At 31.8% G+C, this 25,589-nt stretch overlaps 4 protein-coding genes across 5 annotated transcripts; 2 read left to right on the plus strand and 2 right to left on the minus strand.

The window, feature by feature from the left end:
- The first annotated feature begins 794 nt into the window (after positions 1-794).
- Positions 795-10,275, plus strand: LOC110650163 (KH domain-containing protein At1g09660/At1g09670). 2 transcript variants are annotated; one of them, XM_021805001.2, is made up of 9 exons: positions 876-1,107; positions 1,191-1,316; positions 2,169-2,254; positions 2,760-2,899; positions 3,992-4,126; positions 4,195-4,311; positions 4,574-4,612; positions 9,435-9,578; positions 9,686-10,275. In XM_021805001.2, exons 2-9 carry the CDS (start codon positions 1,213-1,215, stop codon positions 9,842-9,844), a joined length of 924 nt encoding a protein of 307 aa, XP_021660693.1. In that variant the 5' UTR covers positions 876-1,107; positions 1,191-1,212; the 3' UTR covers positions 9,845-10,275. The 2 variants fall into 2 exon arrangements, with proteins under 2 accessions (XP_021660695.1, XP_021660693.1); XM_021805003.2 differs by lacking the exon at positions 4,574-4,612 and having other exon boundaries at positions 795-1,107.
- A 1,880-nt stretch (positions 10,276-12,155) lies between these two features.
- On the minus strand, positions 12,156-15,319 carry LOC110650166 (uncharacterized). Its single transcript, XM_058151145.1, has 3 exons — positions 15,091-15,319; positions 13,971-14,250; positions 12,156-12,752 (listed from the first exon to the last, which is right to left on the minus strand). Exons 1-2 carry the CDS (start codon positions 15,176-15,178, stop codon positions 14,009-14,011), a joined length of 330 nt encoding a protein of 109 aa, XP_058007128.1. The 5' UTR covers positions 15,179-15,319; the 3' UTR covers positions 12,156-12,752; positions 13,971-14,008.
- A 2,439-nt stretch (positions 15,320-17,758) lies between these two features.
- Positions 17,759-19,062, plus strand: LOC110650164 (uncharacterized). The gene is made up of 2 exons (XM_021805006.2): positions 17,759-18,028; positions 18,385-19,062. Exons 1-2 carry the CDS (start codon positions 17,894-17,896, stop codon positions 18,787-18,789), a joined length of 540 nt encoding a protein of 179 aa, XP_021660698.2. The 5' UTR covers positions 17,759-17,893; the 3' UTR covers positions 18,790-19,062.
- A 1,910-nt stretch (positions 19,063-20,972) lies between these two features.
- Positions 20,973-24,412, minus strand: LOC110650162 (elongation factor 1-gamma). The gene is made up of 8 exons (XM_021805000.2): positions 24,302-24,412; positions 24,082-24,126; positions 23,759-23,908; positions 23,607-23,667; positions 23,452-23,504; positions 23,216-23,317; positions 22,278-22,797; positions 20,973-21,575 (listed from the first exon to the last, which is right to left on the minus strand). Exons 2-8 carry the CDS (start codon positions 24,088-24,090, stop codon positions 21,196-21,198), a joined length of 1,275 nt encoding a protein of 424 aa, XP_021660692.2. The 5' UTR covers positions 24,091-24,126; positions 24,302-24,412; the 3' UTR covers positions 20,973-21,195.
- Positions 24,413-25,589: the final 1,177 nt, after the last annotated feature.

Here is a 25,589-nt window from a genome sequence, read left to right on the forward strand (position 1 = left end):
TGTTAGATGGAGTGGATGAGGCCGAGCTCCCATTTATTTTATGAGGATATGAGTATGTGGAGGGTGAGGTGAGCTCCCAATTGAGTATTTATTATGTTTACAGTCGGGTGAGTCGAAAACTCCCGTTGGAAAAGTCCATTTTATGGCGGACTGTCCGTTTGGTTTCTTGAAATTGGGCCCAAATGGGCCTTAGAGTTGGGTTAATGAGCAGTTAGGCTTACTACGGGCCTCGGGGCTTTAGGTCCCATTTGTTGGGTCGTGACACAAATCAAGCTATATTAGATAGTCAAAATTATTTTTAAAGCAATCAATATCAATATTATATACATATTTTCAATATATATACAAAATTATGGCTATTTGATTGGACATGAATTTAATATGATTTCATTTTTATTGCTAATAAATTAAACTGACAAATAGCAAATGCATAAAATAATAAATTATTTACATATATTTTGAAAAATATTTTTCCGAAAATGACAAATATCAAATGGATTAAAATACTTTAGAACCCAAAGTACAATTTGGGCAAAACAGATTGTTAAAGGCCTGGGTTGCACAAATTCTCTCGTCCGCCTTTCTTCGAACACAAGCCTTTAAAAATCATTACAGCCCAAATCATATCTTAATTTCAGGTGGCCATCTGCTCTATGCATTGAATTCAAAGTTCAATCCCACTCTTGGTTAGGAGAAATTTAGCCCAGCACAAATTATGGGCCAATTCTGTTAACAACTTCAGTCTGAGCAATCATCATTTTGGAGCTGGGTTTTCGCAAATTGGGAGGTGGGAGGAGAAGGATATTCATGCACGCATCTGTGCCTCCCGAAAATGAAGTCTGCAACTGATATTTACGGTGGCGCCATCAATCTGACAACGACTGGCCAAAAACTATTTAATTCATTTTCATTTTTAATTGAGAAGGAAAAAAACAAAATAAAACAGGAAAGATCCAATATGTGGGTATAAATACAGCGAAGCAAAGGATCTAACAGTCCTCTTTGAGTAGGGCTTGGTCTCCAACACTCCGACCCTTTACAGTCAGGGTAGAGAGGACACAAGCAGTTCTTGGCTCCTAATTATATCTTTCTCTCTGCTTCCATCTAGTAAGTTTCTCTGTCCTTCTTTATATCTGTGTGTTTTTTTACTTGCTTTTTGACTTTGGATACTTTATTTTTTGTATTAGCAGTCATTAATCTTTTCTGTGTGTGATGGGGGAGAGAATCACTCCTGGGAGTTACTTCCAGTATCCTCCCTCTGGAGCCCATCAAGCTTCTCCTCACAGGTCCTGTTCTCTTCCATCAGATCGTGACAGGTCTGTTTTTCAAGTCCTTAACATGCTTATTTATTGTACTCTTTATGTTTTATTTGTTTTTAAATTGTTTGATTGCATATAATAGTTTATCTTTTATGGCTTTTTTGGTTAGATTGGTTTTATATTTGTTGTTTTATCATGGTGTTTGATTTTTGATGGGATTCAATTATTCTTTATCATATTACAATTTGTGGTGTTTATTTTCATTTTGTTACAGTGAGTGACAATCTATGTTAGAAGTTTTTCACAGCTATAGAAAGTTATGATAATTAATTTTGGGGTTTTGTTAAATAATGTCAACCGCAAGCTATTCTAAATTAGTAATTTGGTAGGTGAGATGCACAGGAGGTGCTTCCCCTTTTGATTTATTTTATTCATTACCACAATAATGCATTTTATTTATAAAAAGGATGACATTGGGTCTAAAAAGTTCTCTAGTTTGAAAAAATTTTCATTGTCAAAATCAAAACAAAGTAGCAAAATCTACTTGTTTTTTTCTCAAGAAGGTGAGCGTCAAGGGAAGAATCCTTTTTGCCTCGTAAGTAATTTGTTGTACTTTTTGGAGACTCAGGATTTGTCATGTAATTTTGAATTCTTTTATCTGTACTTGATTGCATGCCCAAATTTTACCTTGTGTATAACTAAAGACAAGCCTTGATGCATGTCATTGAAATAGATAATCATTACTAAATCTTAGGCATTTGCAATAACTGCTGCACCAAGATCCAAAATTTTAATTTACAGAAAACGCTCAAAAGTTTGTTTTCCTGTTGTGCATGCTGTTATGCATGTTAATTTCATCATGCCGGGTTTTCATGTATGGTTTGAGTTTGAATAGTACAATCATGGCAGATACTTGGCTGAATTATTGGCAGAGAGGCAAAAGTTGGTACCATTTATGCAAGTTCTACCACATTGTAGCAGGCTTCTTAATCAAGGTAATTGGATAACAACCTATACTTTGCTTTACAATGTGGTTTATGACTATGTACATGGACCAGTGTTGGTACCTTCACTCATTTGCTACCTGCTTTTCAATAATGCTGTTATGATAGGTTATGCTTGTGTGGGTGCATGATACTTAAAAGCATCATTTACACACTGTTTCTGTAATTCTGAAGGAGTTTGGTTCACATTTATGCAGTATTAGTTTGTCTTGATACCTGTACCAAAATACATGCTCTCAAGTCAGGTTCTTCTTTTTCCATGTGTGTTTGTCCTTGTCTGCTGGGAATTATTTGCATTCAAATAACACAAAATGAAATTTAAAAAAAAAAAAACTGTTGTATCCTCTGGCAATCTATCTCTGATCTCTCACTGGCATATAATAGTCTAACTATGTTAGGAGTATATATGTTGTAATACTTCGCTGGTCATTAACTGTTAGCCATTCATAACTGTTTCATACTAAATTGCTTTTATTGTTCTGTAATATCACTGCAGAAATCAGACGAGCATCAGGTTTCAGTCAAGGTTTTGTAGATCATGAAAGATACGAACATGAGAGTCCTTATCGGTCATTGGGTCAGCAGCGAAATGGAAGATCAATGGATTTTGAAGCATGGTCTGGGATGCAAACAGAGGTAGTGCAAGTCATAGTTTCATATCTGGTTTGGATGCTCTTGTACTCTATATGATGACATCTTTAACTTCCATGTGGTAGTCTTGCTATTACAATCCTGTACTGTTGTTAAGTGCTATATATCAGTAAGTGCTGGCCTAGTTTCTAATGTGCATCAATTTACATTATTAAACCTGAACTTATGAAATTTGACATTTGAATTGACAAGTTCTTCCTCAAACCAATTTTCAAATATCTTCTTTGTTGGTTGTGCTTTTTAGGGAGAATAAAATGGCTTGTTTCCTGTTTGATCATTTCAATCAGTATTTGCATCACTTTGTCATGTATTCTTAGTTCTCACAACCACCTTGTACTTATGCATGTACTTTGTAGTGAGAAAGCAAGTCTAGAGCAGGAGTTTTCCATCTGGAGTTCATTAAATATTTGCACTTGGATTTTTTTTTTTTTGAAATTTACTTTGATTTCTTTTTTATTAAGAGTAATCAACTGAGACTATTTGTGATATGATTGCTATGTTTTGAAAGCGAAGGTCTTAAGTTCATATTCCCTCTAAATAAAGTATATAAAGAAAGAAAAAGATGGTTCTTTAACCTGGGTATGGTTGAGGAACACGGAATCGATAAGAGTAAAGTAACAAAAGTATATTTGACTACTTGATAAATTTGCTCAATTTGTTGAACACTGTGTTTCAATATTTCTGTCTGATATATGTATTCTCGTGAAACTTTCAGAAATTGTGTAGCGTTTAGAGCATGCAAGAAAATGCCATGAGGTTCTCCAATTAGGCAATAGGGGCTATTTCTCCAATTGAGAAGCAAATTTTATCTTCATGTAATCTTCTAAGTCAAATTGTTATTTTGATCCTTTAGATGTTGGACGTTTAGGGTCTAGGGTTGTTTGCTTCTTGAGCTAATTAGTTGTGCATTTATAGAATTCCTTTCTGTCTTTCCTTTTGGATGTCTTGTGTGTCACAACTCAAAACTAAAAAGATAACCATATTGGTGTTCAATAACTCACTTTAGAATTGAGAAAGTTTCTGTAATCTTAAAAAAAATACTTGGAATTTTAATTGATGTTACATTTCTTTTTCCAGGAAAACGGGCATCTTCAAAGAATGGCCTCATTTCATGCTGCTTCAATGGGCTGGCCTGGGGTCCCTGGAGTCCCAACCACACCTGTCATAAAGAGAGTGGTCAGACTCGATGTTCCTGTTGACAAATATCCAAATGTAAGTCAAGTTGTTACTTTTGATTTTGAAGTTCATCATTAACCATGTCTAACTCAAAACATTGGCAGTATAATTTTGTCGGACGAATATTAGGGCCTCGTGGAAATTCCTTGAAAAGAGTTGAGGCCATGACTGAATGCAGGGTGTATATAAGAGGCAAGGGGTCTGTAAAGGATTCTTTGAAGGTATCATTTTGTTATGATATGGTTATAATTTGTTAAAGGATTCTACTATGAGTTGCTTCTTTAAGTTGCTAGTGAATGAGGTTGAACATATCTCTTGTAATGATGAGTCTTGCCCACATAGAGTTTTCTATCTGGTTAAGTTGCATCCAATCAAATGAATAGCGGTACTTCTTTCATTAATAATTAAATAATTACTTTAATCTTACTTTTTTCCATTTTCCTTTTGATCCATTTTTCTAAAGTAAGACATGTTAAATTGTAGGTGTTGCCTCACATAGCTCTTCCCCAACTTTCTCTAATGGTGATGTGCATCTCCCTTTTACATATTTATATTCAAACTAACAGTCTCATTTGTATAATTATGGAAGTTTTGGTCACTATATTAACATCAGCAATTGTGTCTATTGAAGTTATGTCATTACAGAATTTCCTTGGACTTGTTTGTGGTTGGACAATGTTATTCCTCATGGTTGGTTAAAAATTATGTTAGTGACACATGAAACAAGTTATGGGAGACAAATTTTGGCCTTTCTAGCCTGCACTTTTTTTTTTTATTGTTCTTGCCATTGTAGATAACATGAGAATGCTCTTCCTTTTTTTTTATTTTCCATTATTTAAATAACTAATTATATAGGTAAATTATCTTGATTACTTTTCACAGTAAATTAGCATAAATGACATTCTGCTGAGGTTTTCTTTTCCTCCTAAGGATTTAGATGTTAAATGAATTGTCCTCTATGATACTGAAATTTGTGGTGGTAATGGAGCAGGGAAAAGGATAAAAGTTGCATGCATGGGTGATGTCTGGAAGCACTAGAAAACAAAAATCTAAATGCTATTATTGAAATTTGCTGTGAACAAATTGAAACACAACCTATTGCGAGAAGCTTATTCTTTCTTCCTTTGAATATTTTTTCAAGAGCGCAGGCATTTAAAAAGTTATATGAGAAATTTAGAACTAAAGAAGGGGAGAAAGATATTTATAGATTAGCAAGGAGGAGAGAAAAGAAATGTCAAGATCTCAATCAAGTTAGGTGCATTAAGGATAAAGAAGGAAAAGTGTTTGTGAAAGATGAGGACATTAAAGAAAGATGGAGAAATTATTTTGATGATCTTTTTAATAATAGTCAAAATGATAATAACGTGAATATAGATTACAGAGTAATAGAAAATAATGTGAATTATACTAGAAGGATTAGATTTTTAGAAGTAAAGGAAGCACTTAAGAGAATGAAAGTGGGTATAGCCTGTGGACCCGATGGAATACCAATTGAAGTGTGGAAGTGTTTGGGAGATATGGGAGTGGTATGGTTAACTAAATTGTTTAATAAAATTTTAAACACAAAGAAAATGCCTGATGAATGGAGGAGTATTTTAGTACTTATTTTTAAAAATAAGGGAGGCATACAAAGTTGCTCAAACTATAGGGAAATTAAACTCATGAGCCATACTATGAAGTTGTGGGAGAGAGTTGTGGAACATCGACTACGTCATGATACTTTTATCTCTCCCAATTAATTTGGCTTCGTGCCCAGTCGTTCAACTATGGAAGCGATCTCTCATTAGAAGTTTGATGGAGAAATATAGAGATAAGAATAAAGATCTACACATGGTTTTTATCAATTTGGAAAATGTTTATGATAGTGTTTCAAGATATGTCTTATGCAGAGTGTTAGAACAAAAGAGGGTATCTATTAGGTACATGCAAGTGTTGAAAGATATGTATGAAGTAGCAACTACTATTGTGCGCACATTGGGAGGGGACACAAGAGATTTTCCTATCTCAGTTGGATTAAACCAATGTTCAGCTATAAGCCCTTACCTTTTTACATTAGTTTTAGATGAATTGCCGAAACATATTCACGAGAGTATCCCTTGGTGCATGATGTTTGCGGATGATATAGTTTTGATAGATTAGACGCGAAAAGGAGTCAATAAAAAGTTAGAGCTTTAGAGAAGTACTCTAGAGTCAAAGGGATTTAAGTTAAGTAGAACGAAGATATAATACATGCATTGCAAATTCAGTGAAGGCCAAGCTGGTGATGGGGAAAGAGTTAGTTTAGATGTAATAGTACTATCCCAAAGTAATCACTTTAAATATCTTAGTTCAATCCTTTAAGTAGATGGGGGATGTGAGGATGATGTGAGTCATAGGATTAAAGCAGGATGGTTGAAGTGGAGACGTGTCATGGGAGTTTTATGTGATCACAAGATTTCCAATAAGTTGAAAAGAAAATTTTACCGTACAGCTATACGACCGGCCATGTTATATGGTAGCGAGTGTTGGGCACTGAAGGAGTTCTATGTGTCTAAGCTAAGAGTTGCGGAGATGAGAATGTTAAGGTGGATGAGTGGCCATACTAGACTAGATAAAGTCTGTAATGAGAGTATTAGAGAAAATGTAAGAGTGGTGTCAATTGAAGATAAGTTGAGAGAAGGGAGATTGAGGTGGTTTTGTCATGTGAAGCGTAGACATACGGAGGCTCCAGTTAGACAAGTAGAACACATTAGATTAGAGGATAAAAAGAAAAGATGTGATAGACCTAAACTGACTTGGAGAAGAGTAGTACAACATGACCTAGAAACATTACACATTTCCGAGAATTTAACCCAAAATCGTTTAGAGTGGAGAAAGAGAATCCATATAGCCGATCCCAAATTTTTGAGTTAAAGGCTTAGTTGAGTTGAATTGCTATTTCCTCATCCAGCTCCCCCTTTCCATGACTATTGCAAACAAATAATCTATCTCCTGCAAGGAATCCACCATCTGCAGTGTCCAATCCTGCTCCATAGTCAATAAGGTCCTGTGTATCTTTGAGTTTGGCTTTCTTCTACTTGACACCCTGAACAAAATCTGGTGAACTGTCACCTTACCAGGTTGATCCACTTTTGGTGCAGTACTGTTTTCTACTTCCTACAACTTTGTTTATGCACTTCTGAGTTTTCCTTGAACACTTGACATAGCTTTTCAAGAACCATGTGATGTTCCTCTCAAGAATACCTCCATCCACTCTGATAAGAGTGAAATTGGTGATGCTTAATTGGTAATTTCAGTTTCTCTTGTTGGTTTCATCTGTTCTCACTGTTCTTGGTTTGGGTTTCCTTTGGTGTTGGTGTCATAATGATGGTTCCCTTTCGCAGATCTTAGTAGCTTTTCAGTCAGTTGGCGATTGATTAGGTCTTTGCCTAATGCTGTGAGCGATGCTATTTAAGGACAAATAGGAAAAGAAGAGCTTTTTAATTTTTGTTGTCTACAAACTTTGAATGGGAACAGAGCGATGCTGATTTGGTATGCAATTGATTTTTTTTTTTACCCATGACTTTCTGGAGGTTAATATCTGATAAAATTTGATATGTGACTCAATGTAATGGATGGTGGATATATATATATATATATATATATATATATATATATATATATATATGTTATTAAAGCGAGGCTTTGAGAGGCGACGCCGCGAGAGGCGCCGCAGGCGAGAGGCGACGCCTCATCAAAGCACCTGTAAGTTTTTTTTTTTTTTTGATGAAAAAACTAATAAACCTACCGCAAAAGAGACGCACCGTGAAGACAGCAGCCCTGCTCTCTTCCTCGACCTCACGCTCGTGACAGAGACAAAACAGGGCCAACAGGTACGCCCTCTCTCTCTCTCTCTCTCTCTTATCTTCTTCTTCTTCTTCTTCTTCTTTCCTCTCCGATCTCTCTCTCTCACGTCGCCTTCTTCTTCTTTCCTCTCTCCAGTCTCTCTCTCTCACGTCGTCCTCTTCTTCTTTCCTCTCTCAGATCTCTCTCTCGCAAGTCTTTTTGTTCTTGGCTTTCTCCCTCTCCACTTATTGACCACTGCTTTTTTTTTTCTCTTCTCCTTCTTCTTTCAGCAGTCCCTTTTTATTTTATTTTTTTCCCCCTCCCCTCCTTATTATTAATTAGTTATTATTATTTATTTATTTATTATTAATTTAATTATTTTATTTTTTATTCTTATTAATTAATTATTTAAATTTTATGGGTATTGCTAAATTAATTATTTTACTTTGTATTCTTATTTAATTGGTTGATTAATTAACATGGGTATTGTTGATTTGTTGGTAATTAGTTTAATTTTTATTTGTTATTCTTGTTAATTTGATTAGTTTTACTTTTTACCTTATTAATTAGACATTAGTTGTTAATTAATTATTTATTTTATATAGGTATTATTAATTTATTATTAATTTGATTTTTTTACTTTTTATTATTGTTAATTAATTATTTAATTTATATGGGTATTATTAATTTGTTATTAATTAGTTTACCTTTTACTTGTTATTCTTATTAATTAGTTTTAGTTTGATTAATTTTACTTTTTTCTTATTAATTAGATATTAGTAGTTTATTTTATATGAGTATTATTAATTTATTGTTAATTTGATTATTTTCTTTTTGTTCTTAGTAAGTAATTGTGTAATTTATATGGACACTATTAATTTGTTGTTAATTAATTTACTTTTTACTTCTTATTATTGTTATTTTTTTTTCTTTTTAATATGATTTTTTACTTATCAAGATGAATATATATATATATATATATATATATATATATATAATTTAAGCAATTAATGTTATGGCGCCTTGCTTCAAAAAGGCCCTCGCCTCGCCTCTCGCCTCTCGCCTAAGGCCATAGAGTACTCTATCGCCTTAGTGTCGCCTTTCGCCTTAATAACACTGATATATATATATATATATATATATATATATATATATATATAGAGAGAGAGAGAGAGAGAGAGAGAGAGAGTGGTGTTGGTTAAGGAATGCCTTCCTCATCGAATGATAAGCTCCAATTGTTATGTTAAATGTATAAATTTAGAACTTCTCCTTATTTGTCAGTTAAATCAAGTTGGAGGGCCAATTTGAGTGCAGTAAAATTATAAGGGCTCAGTTGAATATTTCAATAAATATTGTGGAATTGTTTGGCCTCTTTCCCTGCTTGTTAACATCTTTTATTTATTTAGTTAAAGATGATTTTGCTATGATGGGAATGGCTCTATCGGAAATCTTATTTTCTGCAGGGTTCAGTTGGCTTCTTTTGTATCCAATGAGTTCTCTGAAGTCTCATAAATTTAACATGTGTTTTTTTTTTCTCCAGGAGGAGAAGCTAAAAGATAAACCTGGTTATGAACACCTCAATGAGCCACTGCATGTGTTGGTGGAGGCTGAATTTCCGGAGGACATAATAAATGCCCGCTTGGATCATGCTGTAACAATAATAGAAAGCCTCTTGAAGCCCATGGTATGGACATGAACAGACTAATAAATTTTGCTATTGACTTCTTTTTCAGTTTCTGCAGCTTGCGTGTTTTCTTTACTTGTACTTAGTACACTGCTCTTTCTTTGAAGGATGAATCCTTGGATCAGTATAAAAAGCAGCAATTAAGGGAGTTGGCTGTGCTTAATGGTACATTAAGGGAGGAAAGCCCAAGTATGAGTCCAAGCATGAGTCCTAGCATGTCACCCTTTAACACCACAGGAATGAAACGGGCCAAGACAGGAAGATAACCCTACATTATGTTGATGGATGATTAGTTAAATGCTGGATGACAGCAACTGACTGATAGAAGCCCCTAATATCTTCTTTATGCATTCTGTTTCTGGCAACCTTGGGAGGACCCTTGGGAGCTGACTATTCAGGAAGGGCTCACTGAACTTCTGAATCTGGGGCTTAATTGCTTGAATATTGGTGGGTTATTTGCTTCACTAGACTTGTTCAACATGGCATCACATTTATCTGTAGTATTTATTCTTTGGTGTATTATTCCTTTGGACAATTAGTCATTTCATTGGTTAAATCAGCATATGTGGTGTAATTTGTTAATCTTTTCCAAGTCCTGTAACTTCTAAATGTGTTAGAAGATTCTTTGCATCATGTGATAAACATCTCTCTGTAAATTCGAACTTTAGGCTCGAATGCAGAATTTGTGATTGTGTTATTATTATTTGTGATAATTCTGTCATTCTGGCTGATTGTGGCCATGAATGAGATAATGACACATTTCTTGGGCATCTCAATTGAGTGACATTGTTATTACTAATCCAGAACTTCCTCTGCAGCAACAAAAACAAAGGTTCTTGCAGACTAGCAGAGTGTGTTTTGGGATGCATAACAGATTTTTAAGTGGTACAGGGCCTACAGGCTATTCTGAGCACAAGCGTAAGCACATCCATCTTACCATGGTTAAAGTGCATTCATCTCACCGATGAGGCCTGGCTCTTGAAGTAAAGGTCGAGGCCCACGAAGTATTTTAAGATAAATCATTATTTAATTTCTAAATATTACAATTATTTATAATTTCATCCTTTATTTCCATCACTTTCCCTCTCTCTCCTTTGTTTTTCTCTCTCTTGCTCTCTCTGTTTCTTTCTCTCTCCCTCGACATTTTTGTCTCTCTCTTCCCTCTTCCCTGTTTCTCTCTCTTCGTCTTCTAATCAATCTCTTTCTCATTTTACAGTGGAGGAGAAAGATGGAGAAAAACTATAAATAATTACAAAAGTGGGGGATAAAGCTATAAATAATCACAATATTTATGAATTAAATAGTCAGTTAACTTAAACACTTAACGGTCAAAATGAATAAATGACTTAGATGTGTAATAAAAGCAAAAGTAAGGGACTAAATGGCCTATTTATTAAGTAGTCTATTTTTTAAAAAAATATAAATTAAAATATTAATAATAATAAAATATATGAATTAAATAATATATTACTTAAAAAAAGAAAAGTGCATTCTTCCTTTTTTTTTTTTAATTTTATTTTATTTTATTTTATTTAAAATACAGAATTTTATAAAAATTTAATTTAATTGAATCTTTTTTTTTACTAATTCTCATGTTTAAAACGAAACAGTCTAATTCTTTTTTAACTTTAAAATATTTTTCATTTTGAAAAAAATAAAAATTAATTATAATTTTTTGAGAATTTAATTGATTTTTTTTTTCAAAGAAAGAAAAGTTTATATGCTTGCTTTGTTCTTTTTATCCTTTAAAAGCATGTTCTTGTTTTGTTCCTGCTGGTTTTTATCCCACGTATTTATAGGATAAGGGATAAATAAGTGACACAAATAGAATCAAGAAGAAAGGCTTACACGGTACGAAGATTCATTGAAGGTTATCATCCATGGTGATTCATTAGAAATTTCGTTTTACAATGGTGGTGTTATAGCCATTAATTATGATGAATTTTCTATGTACCTCAACATGATCAACAATTAAAATTTATCCGTTGTACAAACATCAGTTCTGTGAAATAATTTCTCATTTCTCATAATTTATAGTGTATTACGTGTAGAAACTGGCAAAAACCTATCACCTTTTCGATTCACCTACAATTGAAAAGAAAATAATAATAACAATAATAAAATGTTGACGGATTAGCACGGCTGCTGGTTGTAGAGTCACTTTTATTGATAGCTCTCTTTTCCTTGTTATCCTTTATCTTGAAGAATAAATTAATATGCTTTGATTTCAAAGAACACCCAGATTTATGAGCACAAAGAATAATCTTTTTTTTTTCCTCATCTCAATGAATATGCTTCATCAAGTTTCATCAATAAATTATAAAATTCTAGGGGAGCTCCTGAGCATGTAATCACCTTCCCATGCAGCTGCCATAGAACTTTGACCAGCAGAAGATTCATTAGGTCGCCTAGAAAGTGTATTTGGAAAAGTATTTTCCTCTTTTTTATTTTTATTTCCTTATGATTTTACAAGGGAGGTTCGAACCAAGCCTGATTCAGTTTTTCCTTAAAATCAAATGCCCACCTTTTCTTGTAATGGCGGCTATTCAATTCTTGAGCACATCCAAGCAACTTCAGTAACAAAACAAACAAATCCACAGTAAATTCTACATAATAACTGGGATCCAATTCTCAACCACGCATATTCTAACAACAATTCATGGGTTTTTCTACAATGAAAAAAAAGGCTAAAAAGAAATTGAGAGAACAATGTAAAAACAAGGAAAAGATGAAGAGTGTGCCCACAAACACACTTTGTAGTAGAAAATATTGCTTCAAATACAGCAGATGCCAAAATCATGAACTTGACCTCCAAAACTCAAGAGAATGAGAATTGCATTTATCTTGTTCTTCCCAATAATAAGAAGCTTATTGCTATTCAAGAATCCTCGGTCAGAACTCTTGATTGTTACACAACTTCAGTGTCTATCAGAACGAAGAATTCATTTTTACAACCTGAAAATGAGACCCTCCTTACATCTTTTACAAAATAGTATCCTTCCCTTCTCTAAATACTCAAAAGAATTCATATTCATTACAAGTTCTAATCTGGACAAGTGATTACAGATATTACAATATATAATTGAAAAAATCTAACCTCAACGCAGGGCATCCCCACATCCCAATCGTGGCCCTCAGAGGAAGAAGTTTTCCTTGTAATAATTCCATTTTAGCCTGCACATTAAAGACAGAATTGGAAACAATGTCCTCCAAGGTAAAATACCATCACAAAATTTAATTATTAAATAGCTCTTGCTAGAAAAGAAAATCAAAACACAGTTTGAAGGTAGGACAACAAGGAAAGGATTAAAGTTTTATAAAATTGAATGACACAAATTGGAACAGCGCAGAAGCATACAAATTACACGTGATCATTGATAGCAACAAAATTCTCATTTGCCTCCTTATTCTTTCTTCCATGTTGGGCCATGGGAATGGAGAAAAATGATATACATTATCAAAAAAAAATTTAAAAACCAATATGCTGAGATTGCAAGGACCTATTAGTGACTAAATACACTCTCACTATTTACAAAACTACAGGGAGCACTATTTTTTGGTGAGAGGGAAAGTACATTTTATCAATCCCTTAATTAAAAAACAAAGAGAAAAAGAAGGTAATCTTAATAAATACAACCAGATATGTATATAAGAACAGTAAAAAACTAAAAGGGAGAGAAGATGAGTCCGAGAAACCATCAGGCTTCCACATGAAAAGACAATAGACAGGAGTCAGGGGCTAGATGTTGGAGGGGAAAAGTGAAGGATAAATCCAGGTTCTCAGATCTAATGTGAAGATAGAAATGAAGCAAATAAAAGGAAGAGAATGCATATTCATACATATTGCTAGCAACCCCTAATAATGTAATTATGCATTGAGCTTCTTAGTTGCAATAATACACACCGTACACACTCTCCTCCTTTGTATGTATTCTTTAGTTCTTTTATCCATGTTCATCATTGAATGCAATATAACTAAAAAAGAAAAGATAGAAAAAAAAGAGGTGATTGCATGCATGGATCAAATAATGAAATAAATTGAAGACCAGCTGACCATTTGGTTCATATGGACTGCACTAGGCCAGGTCTCACAAGCCCAAAAGTGCAAAGCTCCCCCAATACAAGCACTTTAGTTTTAGTAATTTAATTCAACAGTTAAAGCATCATTTCTTAACCAAACTTTATGCCTAAAGCAAATTAATGAAGAAACTATAAAATCTCACCAACTGGGACCAAAGGCATAAAATTAATAGACATGCACTTTAGTTTTAGTAATTTAATTCAACAGTTAAAGCATCATTTCTTAAACAAACTTTATGCCTAAAGCAAATTAATGAAGAAACTATAAAATATCACCAACCGTAACCAAAGGCATAAAATTAATAGACGCACCTCAACTACAATGAATGTAATTTTCAACAATTAAAGCATCAATCCCGCAGCCCAAGTTCAACCTCAAGCTCATCATCCTCTTCAAACAACTTCAAAAGACGAGCGTACTGCTCTTCTCTTTTCTTCTTTTGCCAAAATTTGAAAAGGAAAAATGAAAACAACCCTAATGCCACAACCACAAGAAGTATGATAAGAATCTTGCTCCTGGTGTTGCTACCAGTAGAAGCATGGGCACCGGCCTTTGTGCCATTTTTGGAACTAGATGGGTCACCAGAAATTCCTGAAAAGAGGAAATTTAGAACAAGATCATTTTTCAGAGGTACCAGCAAGTGGGGAGAGAGATCTGAACCAACTCAAAATGGAGAGATAAGTGAAACTTAACGCCGGATAGTTCTCAAAGTCAGCAGCCAATTAAGCAGTATTCCATTTAAAGCATACCAGATGAGGTTACAAATTATGGGGAGGGAAAAAAAGAAGCAGTTACTAGTTACCAACTGAACAAAGTCCCAGCTGGAAATCAACGAAATAGTATTCAACTGTTAATATGGGGCCAATGAATCCATCCTCCCAGTGTATATAACAAAATGGAAGATTTATCACAAGGATTCAGGATTAAACTAGTGATTATAATCATAGAATATCTCATAACGCATTGTCATTATTCTTCTAAAAGAACCCATTTGACTAATATGTCATTATAAACCCCATGCCAAATGCAATTATGCCACTCCTGTTAACACATAAATATCAATTTTTGCATTTAGAACATTGGGTAGTTTCTGATTTGCTCAAACTGACCAACCCAACTTTCCTTCTCATTTCCTCAATCCAATCTAAGAAAAAAAAAAAAAAAGAAAAGAAACACTTGTAATCGTTTTAATTTCACCTAATCGCAAGTAGAGTGAACAGAATGTGATTGAAGTGGCTACACACCCTGAATTGAAAAAGCGTGTAGAAATTTCGAAAACTCAAATTTCTAAAAAGGCCATAACAAAATTAACCAAATTACAGATTTAAATTAAAAAAATTATGAAAACTGCATAAAATTAATGGATCATACATGATCATATGGAAAAAAATTTGAAAATTTATAAGAAAGAAAGAAATCTAAAAGACAAACCTGAAATGAATTGCAGAGAAATTGAAGAGAAAAATAACAATAATAAGAAAGGCGAACGCAACGATCTGGTTCTTGAGATTGCTGTCATCCCTCTCAGCCTCTGATAAATTCTCTCTCGTCGACGGTGGAGAGATCGCTTTCCTCTGAAACTTTAAGCTACCAATTTTTCAAAAAATGAAATTAACAGGGCGTTTTTTCACCCCAATATTCCCATTATTTCAAGACGGACGCCGTGTTATGTTGCATTTTAAATAAAATAATAATATAATTTAAAAAAAATAAAATAATAATAAAAGATTTTCGATAATAACGTTTAAATTTTTTAACAAAGAGGTATAACTCATTTTAAATTTAATTCTTATTATTTGAAAAATATTTTTATTTAATTTTATATATTTAATTAATAATTTATAAAAAAATATTTTTATTAATAATTTATATTTTAAAAATTTAACAATTTCTTAAAATATTTAAATTTTATTTTATTTAAAATAAAATATATAAAAATTTATAAATATTATTTAAAAAATATATATTTTATTATTAATTAAATATTTAAATAAATAAATTTAAATAATAAATACTCCATCCTATATATTATTTTTTAAATTTAAATTTATCTCAAATTATATATTATTTAAACGTAATTATATATTATTTAAATTTATTTTATTAAGGTCAAATTAACTTCGGTGCAAGTAATTATATAATAGCATCGCTATCCACTTATAATAGCTAAAGACAATGCCCCTCATGGACCTGGATTTTGGCGCCATGTCCATAGAAGGAGACAAGTAGTTCTAACAAGATATAGGGGTTATTTGGCGTTATTATTAAAATTATCGTTGAAAATATTATTTTTTAAAATATATTAATTAAAAAATATTAAAAAATAATTAAAAAATTAAATTTAATAAATTTTAATTATAAATATATTAAATTTTAAAATAATATTTTTTAAATTATTTTTTTAATAATATCTAAAATAATATTTTTACTCAAAAAAGTAATTTTAACTCTTCAAATACAGTGTCAAACAGGTACAAAGAGCATATGATTAAAATTCGATTGCAGATCATCACAGCAGTCATGTTTGCAATTGGCGCTAGGGTTCAACGTTGACATGTGCGCTTCCTGAGTCGGTAGCATGGCGGCCATTTCCATTCCAGCTGAGTTTTTTGTGCTCATCTAACGACATTGTTGGAATAGGTAAATTTTGGTGTTGCATAGAGAACTTGTGTTTGAGAAATTTATACAGCAATTCTTGTCTATATTATTAGTTTTGATAAGATGGGAAATTCTTGCCTGGACCATGGATTCAAAACATTGAATGTATATCTTATATTTTGAATTTATAGTAAATCGGGTTTAGACAAGAAAAATTCTATTAAGATATGATGGAAGAGTTTGCTGAGGGAGAGAGAAGTGCTCTGGTGTAGGATAGGTTTGTCGCTCTATGCAAGTTTGCCCAGCCACGACGAAGTCATGGTTGATCTCCTAGGTGAAGAAAAGGTACTAAGGGAAGCCTTAGCCCTCGCAACCCTTCTAAATTAGTCACTGTAAAAGTAAACAAAGCCTTAAATGATAAATAAAAATAGACAAATATAATATTTATCAGCAAATATTCTGGGTCCAAAATCAAGGGTGCACCTAAGTATGCCTAATCAACGGTCTGGGGAACAAAGGGGATTGGGAACCTAGGGCCACTTCTTAAAGGTTCTAGTTTTAGAAGTATCGGTTCTGGTATGTGTCAGTGGCAGTTTCAGTTCCGATGGATTTATATGAATAAAAATATAATATCAAGTTAATTGATTATAACTTTAAAGAGCTTTTATGTGGTTTTAGATTCAGTTCTCTTTATTAATAATCACCAGAATATGACTCATAATTGGTTGGACTAACTGAGTCACATTAATCAATCCAAATTTAATAATAATGATAATTTCTCAATTATCAATCTCTAAATTCAGAATTTTTTTAGATTTATGCCTTTATTCCTTTTAACTCATGAAAGAATTTACGTTCTGAAACTTGAGTTGAGAGTTTGTGAAACCAGGTTCACCCACAATTCCAAGTTTTCCCTGCATAATTTAACCCACAAATTCTGAAAACAAAGTTAGAAAAAGAGCTATTATACACCTAGAGCACCAAACTCTCTTTACATAATCCAACACGTCGTCATTTCTACTTTATTATTTTTATAATTAAAATATCAATAAATTTTAATTTAAGGATATTAAAATTACTTTTTCAAGATTTTAAGATTTCTTTTTCTGAGTAAAGAGATTAGGAGAATGAGACTTTAACATTATGAATCTACATAATATGCCTCTATAAGAGAAGCCTTGCATATAAAACAATGAGAATCAGGAGAAGAATAAATCACCACTTTGTTTGTATTCTATGCATAATAGTATTTATAAGATCATAAAAGCAAACTGTCATACGTGCATCATATTCATATCAAAATCCAAAACCGAAAGCCAAAATGTGTTCCTTCTTGGAAGGCCACCAAGCTAAAATACAAAAATAGTGGAATTCAAGTGGCTATAAAGATATATTCCATAGAGACATTATTTGGTAGAGCTTCTTAAGCATATGCTCTTTCTCTCACACATACATGTTTATGAAACTTAATTGAAATTTTTAGTGCACTATAAATTTCCATATTTTATAAGACCAAAACATACAAACTGTCTATTCTCTAAGCCATCCCTCCAATCCAATTCTCTATTTCCTCTACTAGCAGAGGTGTTAACGTTTCCTTTTGTTTCTCTCTCTTTGAGTTCAAGAGAAAATAATCATGGGTGATATAGATTGCGACTGTGATCTTGATGATTGGGATTGCGATTGCGATTTCGATTGTTGTTGTTGTTGTTGTGATGATTGTGATTGTGATTGTGACATTGGTGCATGTCTTCACAATTTCTTCTCTTCGGTGAGCATATTTGTGCCATTTTTTCCTTTCATTGAATTCCTCAAAATGTTTATTTTCATGTCTATGCTTTTTGTTTTTAAAGTTCTTAGTTCACAGCTTCGTAATGAGCAGTGTTTTGATCTCAGAATTTGAACCATGATAAATATACAGCAACCCTAATCAATTTTAGGGCTCTTTACTTCAAGATAAGCACTCGACTACTGAATCACACATGATTCAGAAACCTTAAAACGACAGCAGTACTATTAAACTAGAGCTCATTGGTATTGAGAGTTCTCATTTCTTCATGCATGAAACTTGTAAATTATATGATTATGCTAATCTTGTTGTACTAACGTGAAGTGCTTTTTGAACAGGATAAAGACAACATTTGCTGCATGATATGCGTTAACGTTGATAATAATAATGATAGAAAGCATAATTCTCACGATGATACCTGCTATTATTTGTGCTGTTGTTGCTGTTGCGATGATGATTGTCCAAGAAGAAGAGTACCAACCCAACCAAATCAAGAATCTGACCCCAAGACCATGCAGCAAAAGCAAGAAGAGAAGATGAGGAAAGAATCTGAATGGGAGCATGCACCCAATTGCCCATATCGTGGATCCCGTATACCTAAGAATAGATGTCCTTATAAATGTTGGTTAACATCACCATCACTTGATTTAGATCCTCCAATGATTCAACAATTCCAAACCCTAGATAGAGAGAAATATATTAGAGGGTATGAGTTCTCTGGGAAGCAGATGCATTATTGGTGATTTGGTTGCCTGCAAAGTTACCTCAACTTCGCTACATCTTTGCCATCGATTTCACTTGAAACAGTTGAGAGTAGCAGATCAAGGAGAGTTTTGAAACTTTGGAGGTTCGATTATCTCAAACCGAAGCCCTTTCAGGGGCATCAGTACTACTGATGTGCTATGTTTTGGTACTCACTGCACCTCAAACAGTGTTTAGAGAGGAAAGATAGTGGCAATGTTGAAGGCAGCTGCGGTTCTTCATCTTATTTTTATTTTATGATTTGAATTGAAGAATCGACAACTGAAAGCTTGATTTAGATGAGGGTTTGGTTTTGCCTATGGGGTGGGTTTGGTGAGAGAGAGAAAAGAGGGAAGAGAGAGAGACATAGTGGGAGAGAATAAAGGGTGAGAGATGGAGACAGAGGAGAGATAAGCAGCGAGTTAAAAATTTGGTAATTTAGTGATATTTAAATATATATATTATAAACTAATGTCATATTGAAATCATTTAAAAATAAATTATACATGAGAAAAAAAAAATTTAAAAGAATTCTTATATAATCATATATGAATTATGTTCCTTTTAAAATTGAAAAAGTTTTTAAGCTGAAAAGAATTAAAATTTTTTATTTTAAATATAAAAATTAATTATAAAAAATTTAAATTTTTATAAAATTTTTCGTTTCAAATAAGGGAAATAAGTAATTATAATTTTATATATTAAATTGAAGTTTAAAAATTTTAAAGTTGAGAGATGAACTTTATACATACTTCTTAATTTACTTTATATATTAAATTGCAATTTAGATATTGTGATATTTTATAGTTGAGAAATGATCCTAAATTGACTTTATTTATACTTACTAAAGCATTAATTTTCATGGGAAATTCCCTGTTCATATGAACAGTTTAATTCGGTGGTAATTTTGAAATTCTTTATTTGTTTGAGGGCAATTTGTTTAACTAGATAAATTGTAATTTTTTATAGTTTAACTTTTTTAAATAAATTATAATACTCAAACTTTTAAAATATTTTATAATATATTTTTAATTTTTATAAAATAAAATTAAGATATTTTTAAAATTCTTAAATTAAAGTGCATGAATTTCAGTGTTAACATAATAACTCACTAACTAAAATTTAAAAATTATTTTAATTCTATTTTATAAAATTAAAATATATTATAAAATATATATAAAAATTAAAATGTACCATAAAATATTTTAAAAATTTAAAACACTATAAAATTTTTTTTGGATAAACTTATATATTCTATCAGATTTTATTGATTCTTAGTGAGTGGGCATCTTTCTTGCCTTTTTTAACTTTCCCGTTATAGCATGACATATACCCTTTTCTTTTTTATTTCTTTCCCTATTAAATGACGCCGTTCGCAGTAGATAGATTTTTTTTTTCCCATTTTGCATACAGCATAGCATTACACGCTATGTAAGCAAAATGGCGTCGTTTAATACCAAGAATTGCCATTTTGAACGTTAGCCTTCCTTATCTAAAGCGATTCCTTCCCAAATTTATGCTTCTTCTCTTTTACTTACAAACCCGATTCACATGTTTGCTAGCAGAGGGGATCTCTTTCCAGTCTTTTGCTTCCTTCCTCAAATGGTTTTCCTTCCCTTTGATTGCATGGCCAACAATAAAATAACTATTTTTCATTTGAACCCTGCGGTTTCTACATGAATTAAATAAAAATTTAAATATTTTAAATTTGACAGATCATAGTAATTTACCCACCTGAATCAACGTGTAAATTGTGTAGTATAAGCATCACGCCCACATTACAAGAAAAGAGAATTGAATACTTGAAGCCATATTTTTTAGTTGGTCCTGAGGTGTATTTTATGGTTATTTGATTTTATAATAACAAAATAAAATTATTTTATTATAAAAAATAAAATAATTTAATAAAATTTATCATTCATCTCATGGCTAAAATTCAATATTTTCATATATTTATTAGAACTTTAATTAAAGCTCATAATAAACACTCAAGTCCAATGCTAAAAATGTACATATAATTGGGGAAAAATAAATAAAAAATAATTTCTAGAATTTGATAACCACCCACAACAAATTTCCTAAAATTGTCAATTTCTTCAATGTGCCTAGACTTTGATGCTTTAGACATCATAATTAGGCAATGCTAATTTGCTTCGCTTACAAAGTAATACATGACACCGCAATGTTAATAACAAAATTACTCTTATAATCAAAATGCACCAAATAACAATTCAGAACTATGTTTATGAGGACATTGGAAGGGCAAAAGTGAAGTTACACTATGTAAAATCAGAAAAGCTGGACTTAAGTCTGTCTGAAACAAGAGATGCAAACTCACTCCCAAATAAAATATGAAAAAAAAAAAAGTAGATGCAGACAAAAACATAATTTTAATGATAAGAGTTACTTCATTTAAAGCACTTGGCATCCAAAAGAGGCTCTCCCTCGAAAGGCTCCTGGTCTTCAATCATCTGGTTGACACGCTCCTTTTGAGCTTCATCAGAGATATCAACCTTTTTCCACTCATACAGTTCCATGTCATAGCACTCATCAATGACAAATTGAGGAATTTCTTGGCCTCGGAAAAGCCACAGCCCCTTAACCTTGTATGGAGGGTTTTCGCCAATCACTAGCATCTTTCCAAATGCATACTTGCGAGCCAGATCCATCCGTTGAAGAAATCCACTGACCTTATTCAGAGTAACAAACGACACAGTGTTCTCATCATTGTATTTATAGTCACAGAACCACAGTGAGTATCCCTCAGGATCGTACATGTCCCAAAATCCTGCAATACATTAAGGACAGTAAGTCATGAATAACATTGACATAATGGGCAAAACCTTCATTTGACCCCCAAAAAAAAAAAAAAAAAAAAAAAAGAGAAAGAAACCAAATATTTTTCGCTCTTCAAAGACTTAAAAAACTGATATCACCAAAAAAGCAGATGTCAAACTAAATTTTGACCAATGAGTATCCTGACTTTCTATACTTTGAGAAAAGAAAACAAATCTTAAAGACAACTGACGCCATATGCAAATAAAGACCAGACCCAAATACTTTGTGTTTTCTATATTTCACAAGAAATTCTAGTTTTAGATGGATTTTTTATTTTTCCAGATAAATTTTATTTATATTTCCTAATTTATATAGGACTTTCAAATATTATTTCTATTTAATTTAGATCTCTAAATATGTTTTCCATTCAAATTAGGATTTAGAACTTTATAAATACCCATTATATTTTCATCATGTACAAGTTTTAAGATTTATTCAATGAAGTTTTCTTCTTTATAATACTATGTTTATTTAATCTTAGACTTTGGATTAAATCTTGTTTTTCTTAATGTCTTGAATTAGATCTTATCCATTTTTAAAGGTTTGATCACCTGTCGATCATTTTCCACACTACATGTTGCGTCAACAAACAGTTGAATGCAATGCTCTAAGCAAAAGGAAAAGGGAATAAAAAGTCAAAAGGAGGAAATACCTTTAATTGCAACCTCCCGGAAGTTGGTCTTGGTGTTTGAGTACAGTCTCTTCCATTCATCCAGTATCATCTTACTTGGAGGCAGCAAATCAAGAGGATTCTTGGGTTTGGGCTTTGGTGCCTCTTCCTCTTCCTCAGCGGCTTCTTTGGGCTTTGCTGGCTCTTTCTCCGTTTTGGCTTCTTTCTTAGGTTCATCCTTACGCTTCGATTTAGCAGATTCTTTAGGCTGGGCAGGCTTCTTAGTAGACTGGACAGGAAGAACTGATTCCGTCTGCTTGACTTCACCCAATATCTTTTTGAAGTTTGGCTGATTAACCATGGTCCAGAAGTATCTCTCAACATGGGGGAACTCTGAAGTGAAGCTCTTAGTCATGAGTAGAGCAAATCCCATATAAAGATTGCATGTAGTAATAATGTCAGCCAAGGTCACAGAATGCCCAACCAAGTAGGTGTTCGAGGCAAGATGAGTGTTCAGAGCACCCAAACCTCTCTTTAATGCAGAAATTGCAGCTTCCTCAGCCTTCATACAGAAAGTTCAATAAATAAAATGTCCTTAGAAGGCAGCAATGATAAAATATTACAATTATCAAAAGCAATATTTAGTTATAAGAGTATGATTAGAACCGAACAACCTAAGTAATGAAAAAAATTAAATAAATATTACAATTTATCAAGAAAAATTTCCCACACATCTATATTCCGATATAATTATTAATAAGCGCACATTAAATGTCACAATGAAATGGAAATATTTCATTAACTCTAACATGTCATCATATAAAAGCATCTATGCAGGATGTTATTCACTCTTTAAATCGTGGTACCAGATTATTATGAAATACAATTGGCTGTTAAAAAAAAAGCCACAGTAACTTGATAATATATATATAAAAAATAAAACAATATAAAATAAAGGGAACAGAAGATAAAGAACTTACCGGAGGAAGATATGGGGCAAATCCCATTCTAGGTCTAAGCCAAGCCATGAGATTGGCATCAATCTCTAATGATGCAAAATCAATCCATTGCTCAATATGGGCCTAAAAATCGAAGCATGCAAAGAATATAAGTACTATCTAGGTAAAGAAACAATTAACTCCTAAAAATACACAGAGGAAGAGCACATGCGACAAAATTAAAGCTCACTGCTAACAAGAAAAGCAACAAATCTTACAAAATCAATCAGGGATGAATCATATAGAGGATTGTCAGCCTTCAAGCGGGTAACTGCAGAAAAAGTTACATAATCAATAAAATATTTACAAAGTTTGTAACAACCACCCCAGCGACAGAGAGAAAGGGGGCTTAATAGGGATAGTATATTCTTACCATATCGGGCAATAGCATTGCTCTCAAATAAAGGCCCATCCGGTGTCTCCAACACAGGAACCTAGAAGATTAACCGAGTTATTTTCACAAATCTGCAACACAAAATGTAATTCTCTTTGGCAGAACTATGAAATACAGAAAAAAAAATCTACCTTCCCAATAGGATTCATCTTGAGGAATTCAGGAGTCTTATTTGAGACACCCATCTCAAAATTCTCAACCAGTTCAACTTTCACACCAGAGTACTCTGCCGCAATCAGTGACTTGAAAGCATTTTTGTTGGTCTTCCCAGCATGCAGTACCTTCAACAACAACAACATATCCAATTAATTAACAAATCAATCAGCAGATTCACTAATATATCAAAACCAAATACAAACCAATCCCATATATAAAAAGTAAAAAAAAAAAAATCGAAAAGGGACTTATAATGGTAATTGAATTCAATAGAATAGAATAGAAGAATCGAACTCACCAGAGCCATGGCTTAACGGAAAAACTTGTAGCTCCAATTTCAGATCTAAAATCAAAAATAGCAATTATTACTTCAAAATAAATACATCTATCAATTTTTTTTTTCATTTTCTTCTCTTTAATCGAAGAATGATCCATCCAAAACAATCAAGAACAACTTAAAAAACATTTGAAAACAATGCTTATATGCAGAGATATAGAGAACGAGAGAGATAAGATACTTGAGAGCAGGAGCGTTCTTCCGCAAGCAGGAGAAGCGACACAACGAGAGAGAGCAGGAAGTGAGTGAATTAAGAGAAAAAAGGAGAAAGTGAACTAGGGTTTTTGTAGAACGCGAAGTGGCCAAAATGGGTAATTGGATCTTTTGTGGATCGAATTCCAGTCGGTTCAAATTCGGATCTAACCCGACCATTACCGACCATTAATTTAATTAAGTGTAAATTATTTTATCACTAAATTTTATTACTATTACTATTATTATTAATTGTATTTCTCTATTTTAAAAAAATATATTAAATATCTTTAAAATTTAATCTCATTAAATACTTTAGTTCTTTTATTTATTTTTAAATAAATTTCAATATATTTTATTAACTAAATACGTTAGATAAGAGATAAAAGTTTATATTAAATTACCATTAATTTTAAATCTTACTTTTATTAATACTTTTATTCTCTATTTTAAAAAATAAATTAAAATATTTTTAAAATGATAATTTAAAAAAAAATTAATGACTAAATGATAAAAAAAATATTATATACAAATTATTAAAGTTTTTAATGAAATTAAATTTAAAAAAATTTTAATTTATTTTTAAATAAAAACAATGAAAGTGTAAATAATAATAAAATATATGAATTAAAAAATAACTTACCTTTAATTTAATTTAATTTTGGAATGTTTTAATAAAAAATTAGAAAAAAGGGAAATCAAACTTAGTTCCAATTCTATAAAAGGTTAAAAATCATGAAAATTATTAATTTTTAAAGGTTTTTAGAATTAGTTTATAAATATCAGATGCTTATAAACATTTAAAATTTAAAAGGTTACGTGTTTGATTAAGTACTTATAGACGGCTAATAAGTATATTTATTATTAAAATTATCAAAAAGTTTCTAAATTATTTTCTTAAATAATAAATTATATTAACTCAATATGTTATTATAATATGATTAAAATATATTTTAATCATAATACAATATAATTTGATTTTCAATTAAATAAATAAATATTTTACTAAAATTAATAAAAAAATTTGAAATTATTAAAATTAAAGTAAATAATTTATTTAATTTATTAAAAATTAATTTTTTTTTTAAAATGAATATGAAAATAAATACAATAAGGATATATAGTGAAATTACAAAGTTAAACGAGGGTAATGGAGCAAAATACTTGATTAAACTAAAAGAATGGTTGTTTAACTTATAAACTGATTAAATCAGCTTATAAACTCTAAAAATAGACTGACATATTTATTTATAATAATTTTTAGACTGTTGAAAAAA

This window comes from Hevea brasiliensis, chromosome 8 (assembly GCF_030052815.1).
Source record: "Hevea brasiliensis isolate MT/VB/25A 57/8 chromosome 8, ASM3005281v1, whole genome shotgun sequence".
Lineage (NCBI taxonomy): Eukaryota > Viridiplantae > Streptophyta > Magnoliopsida > Malpighiales > Euphorbiaceae > Hevea > Hevea brasiliensis.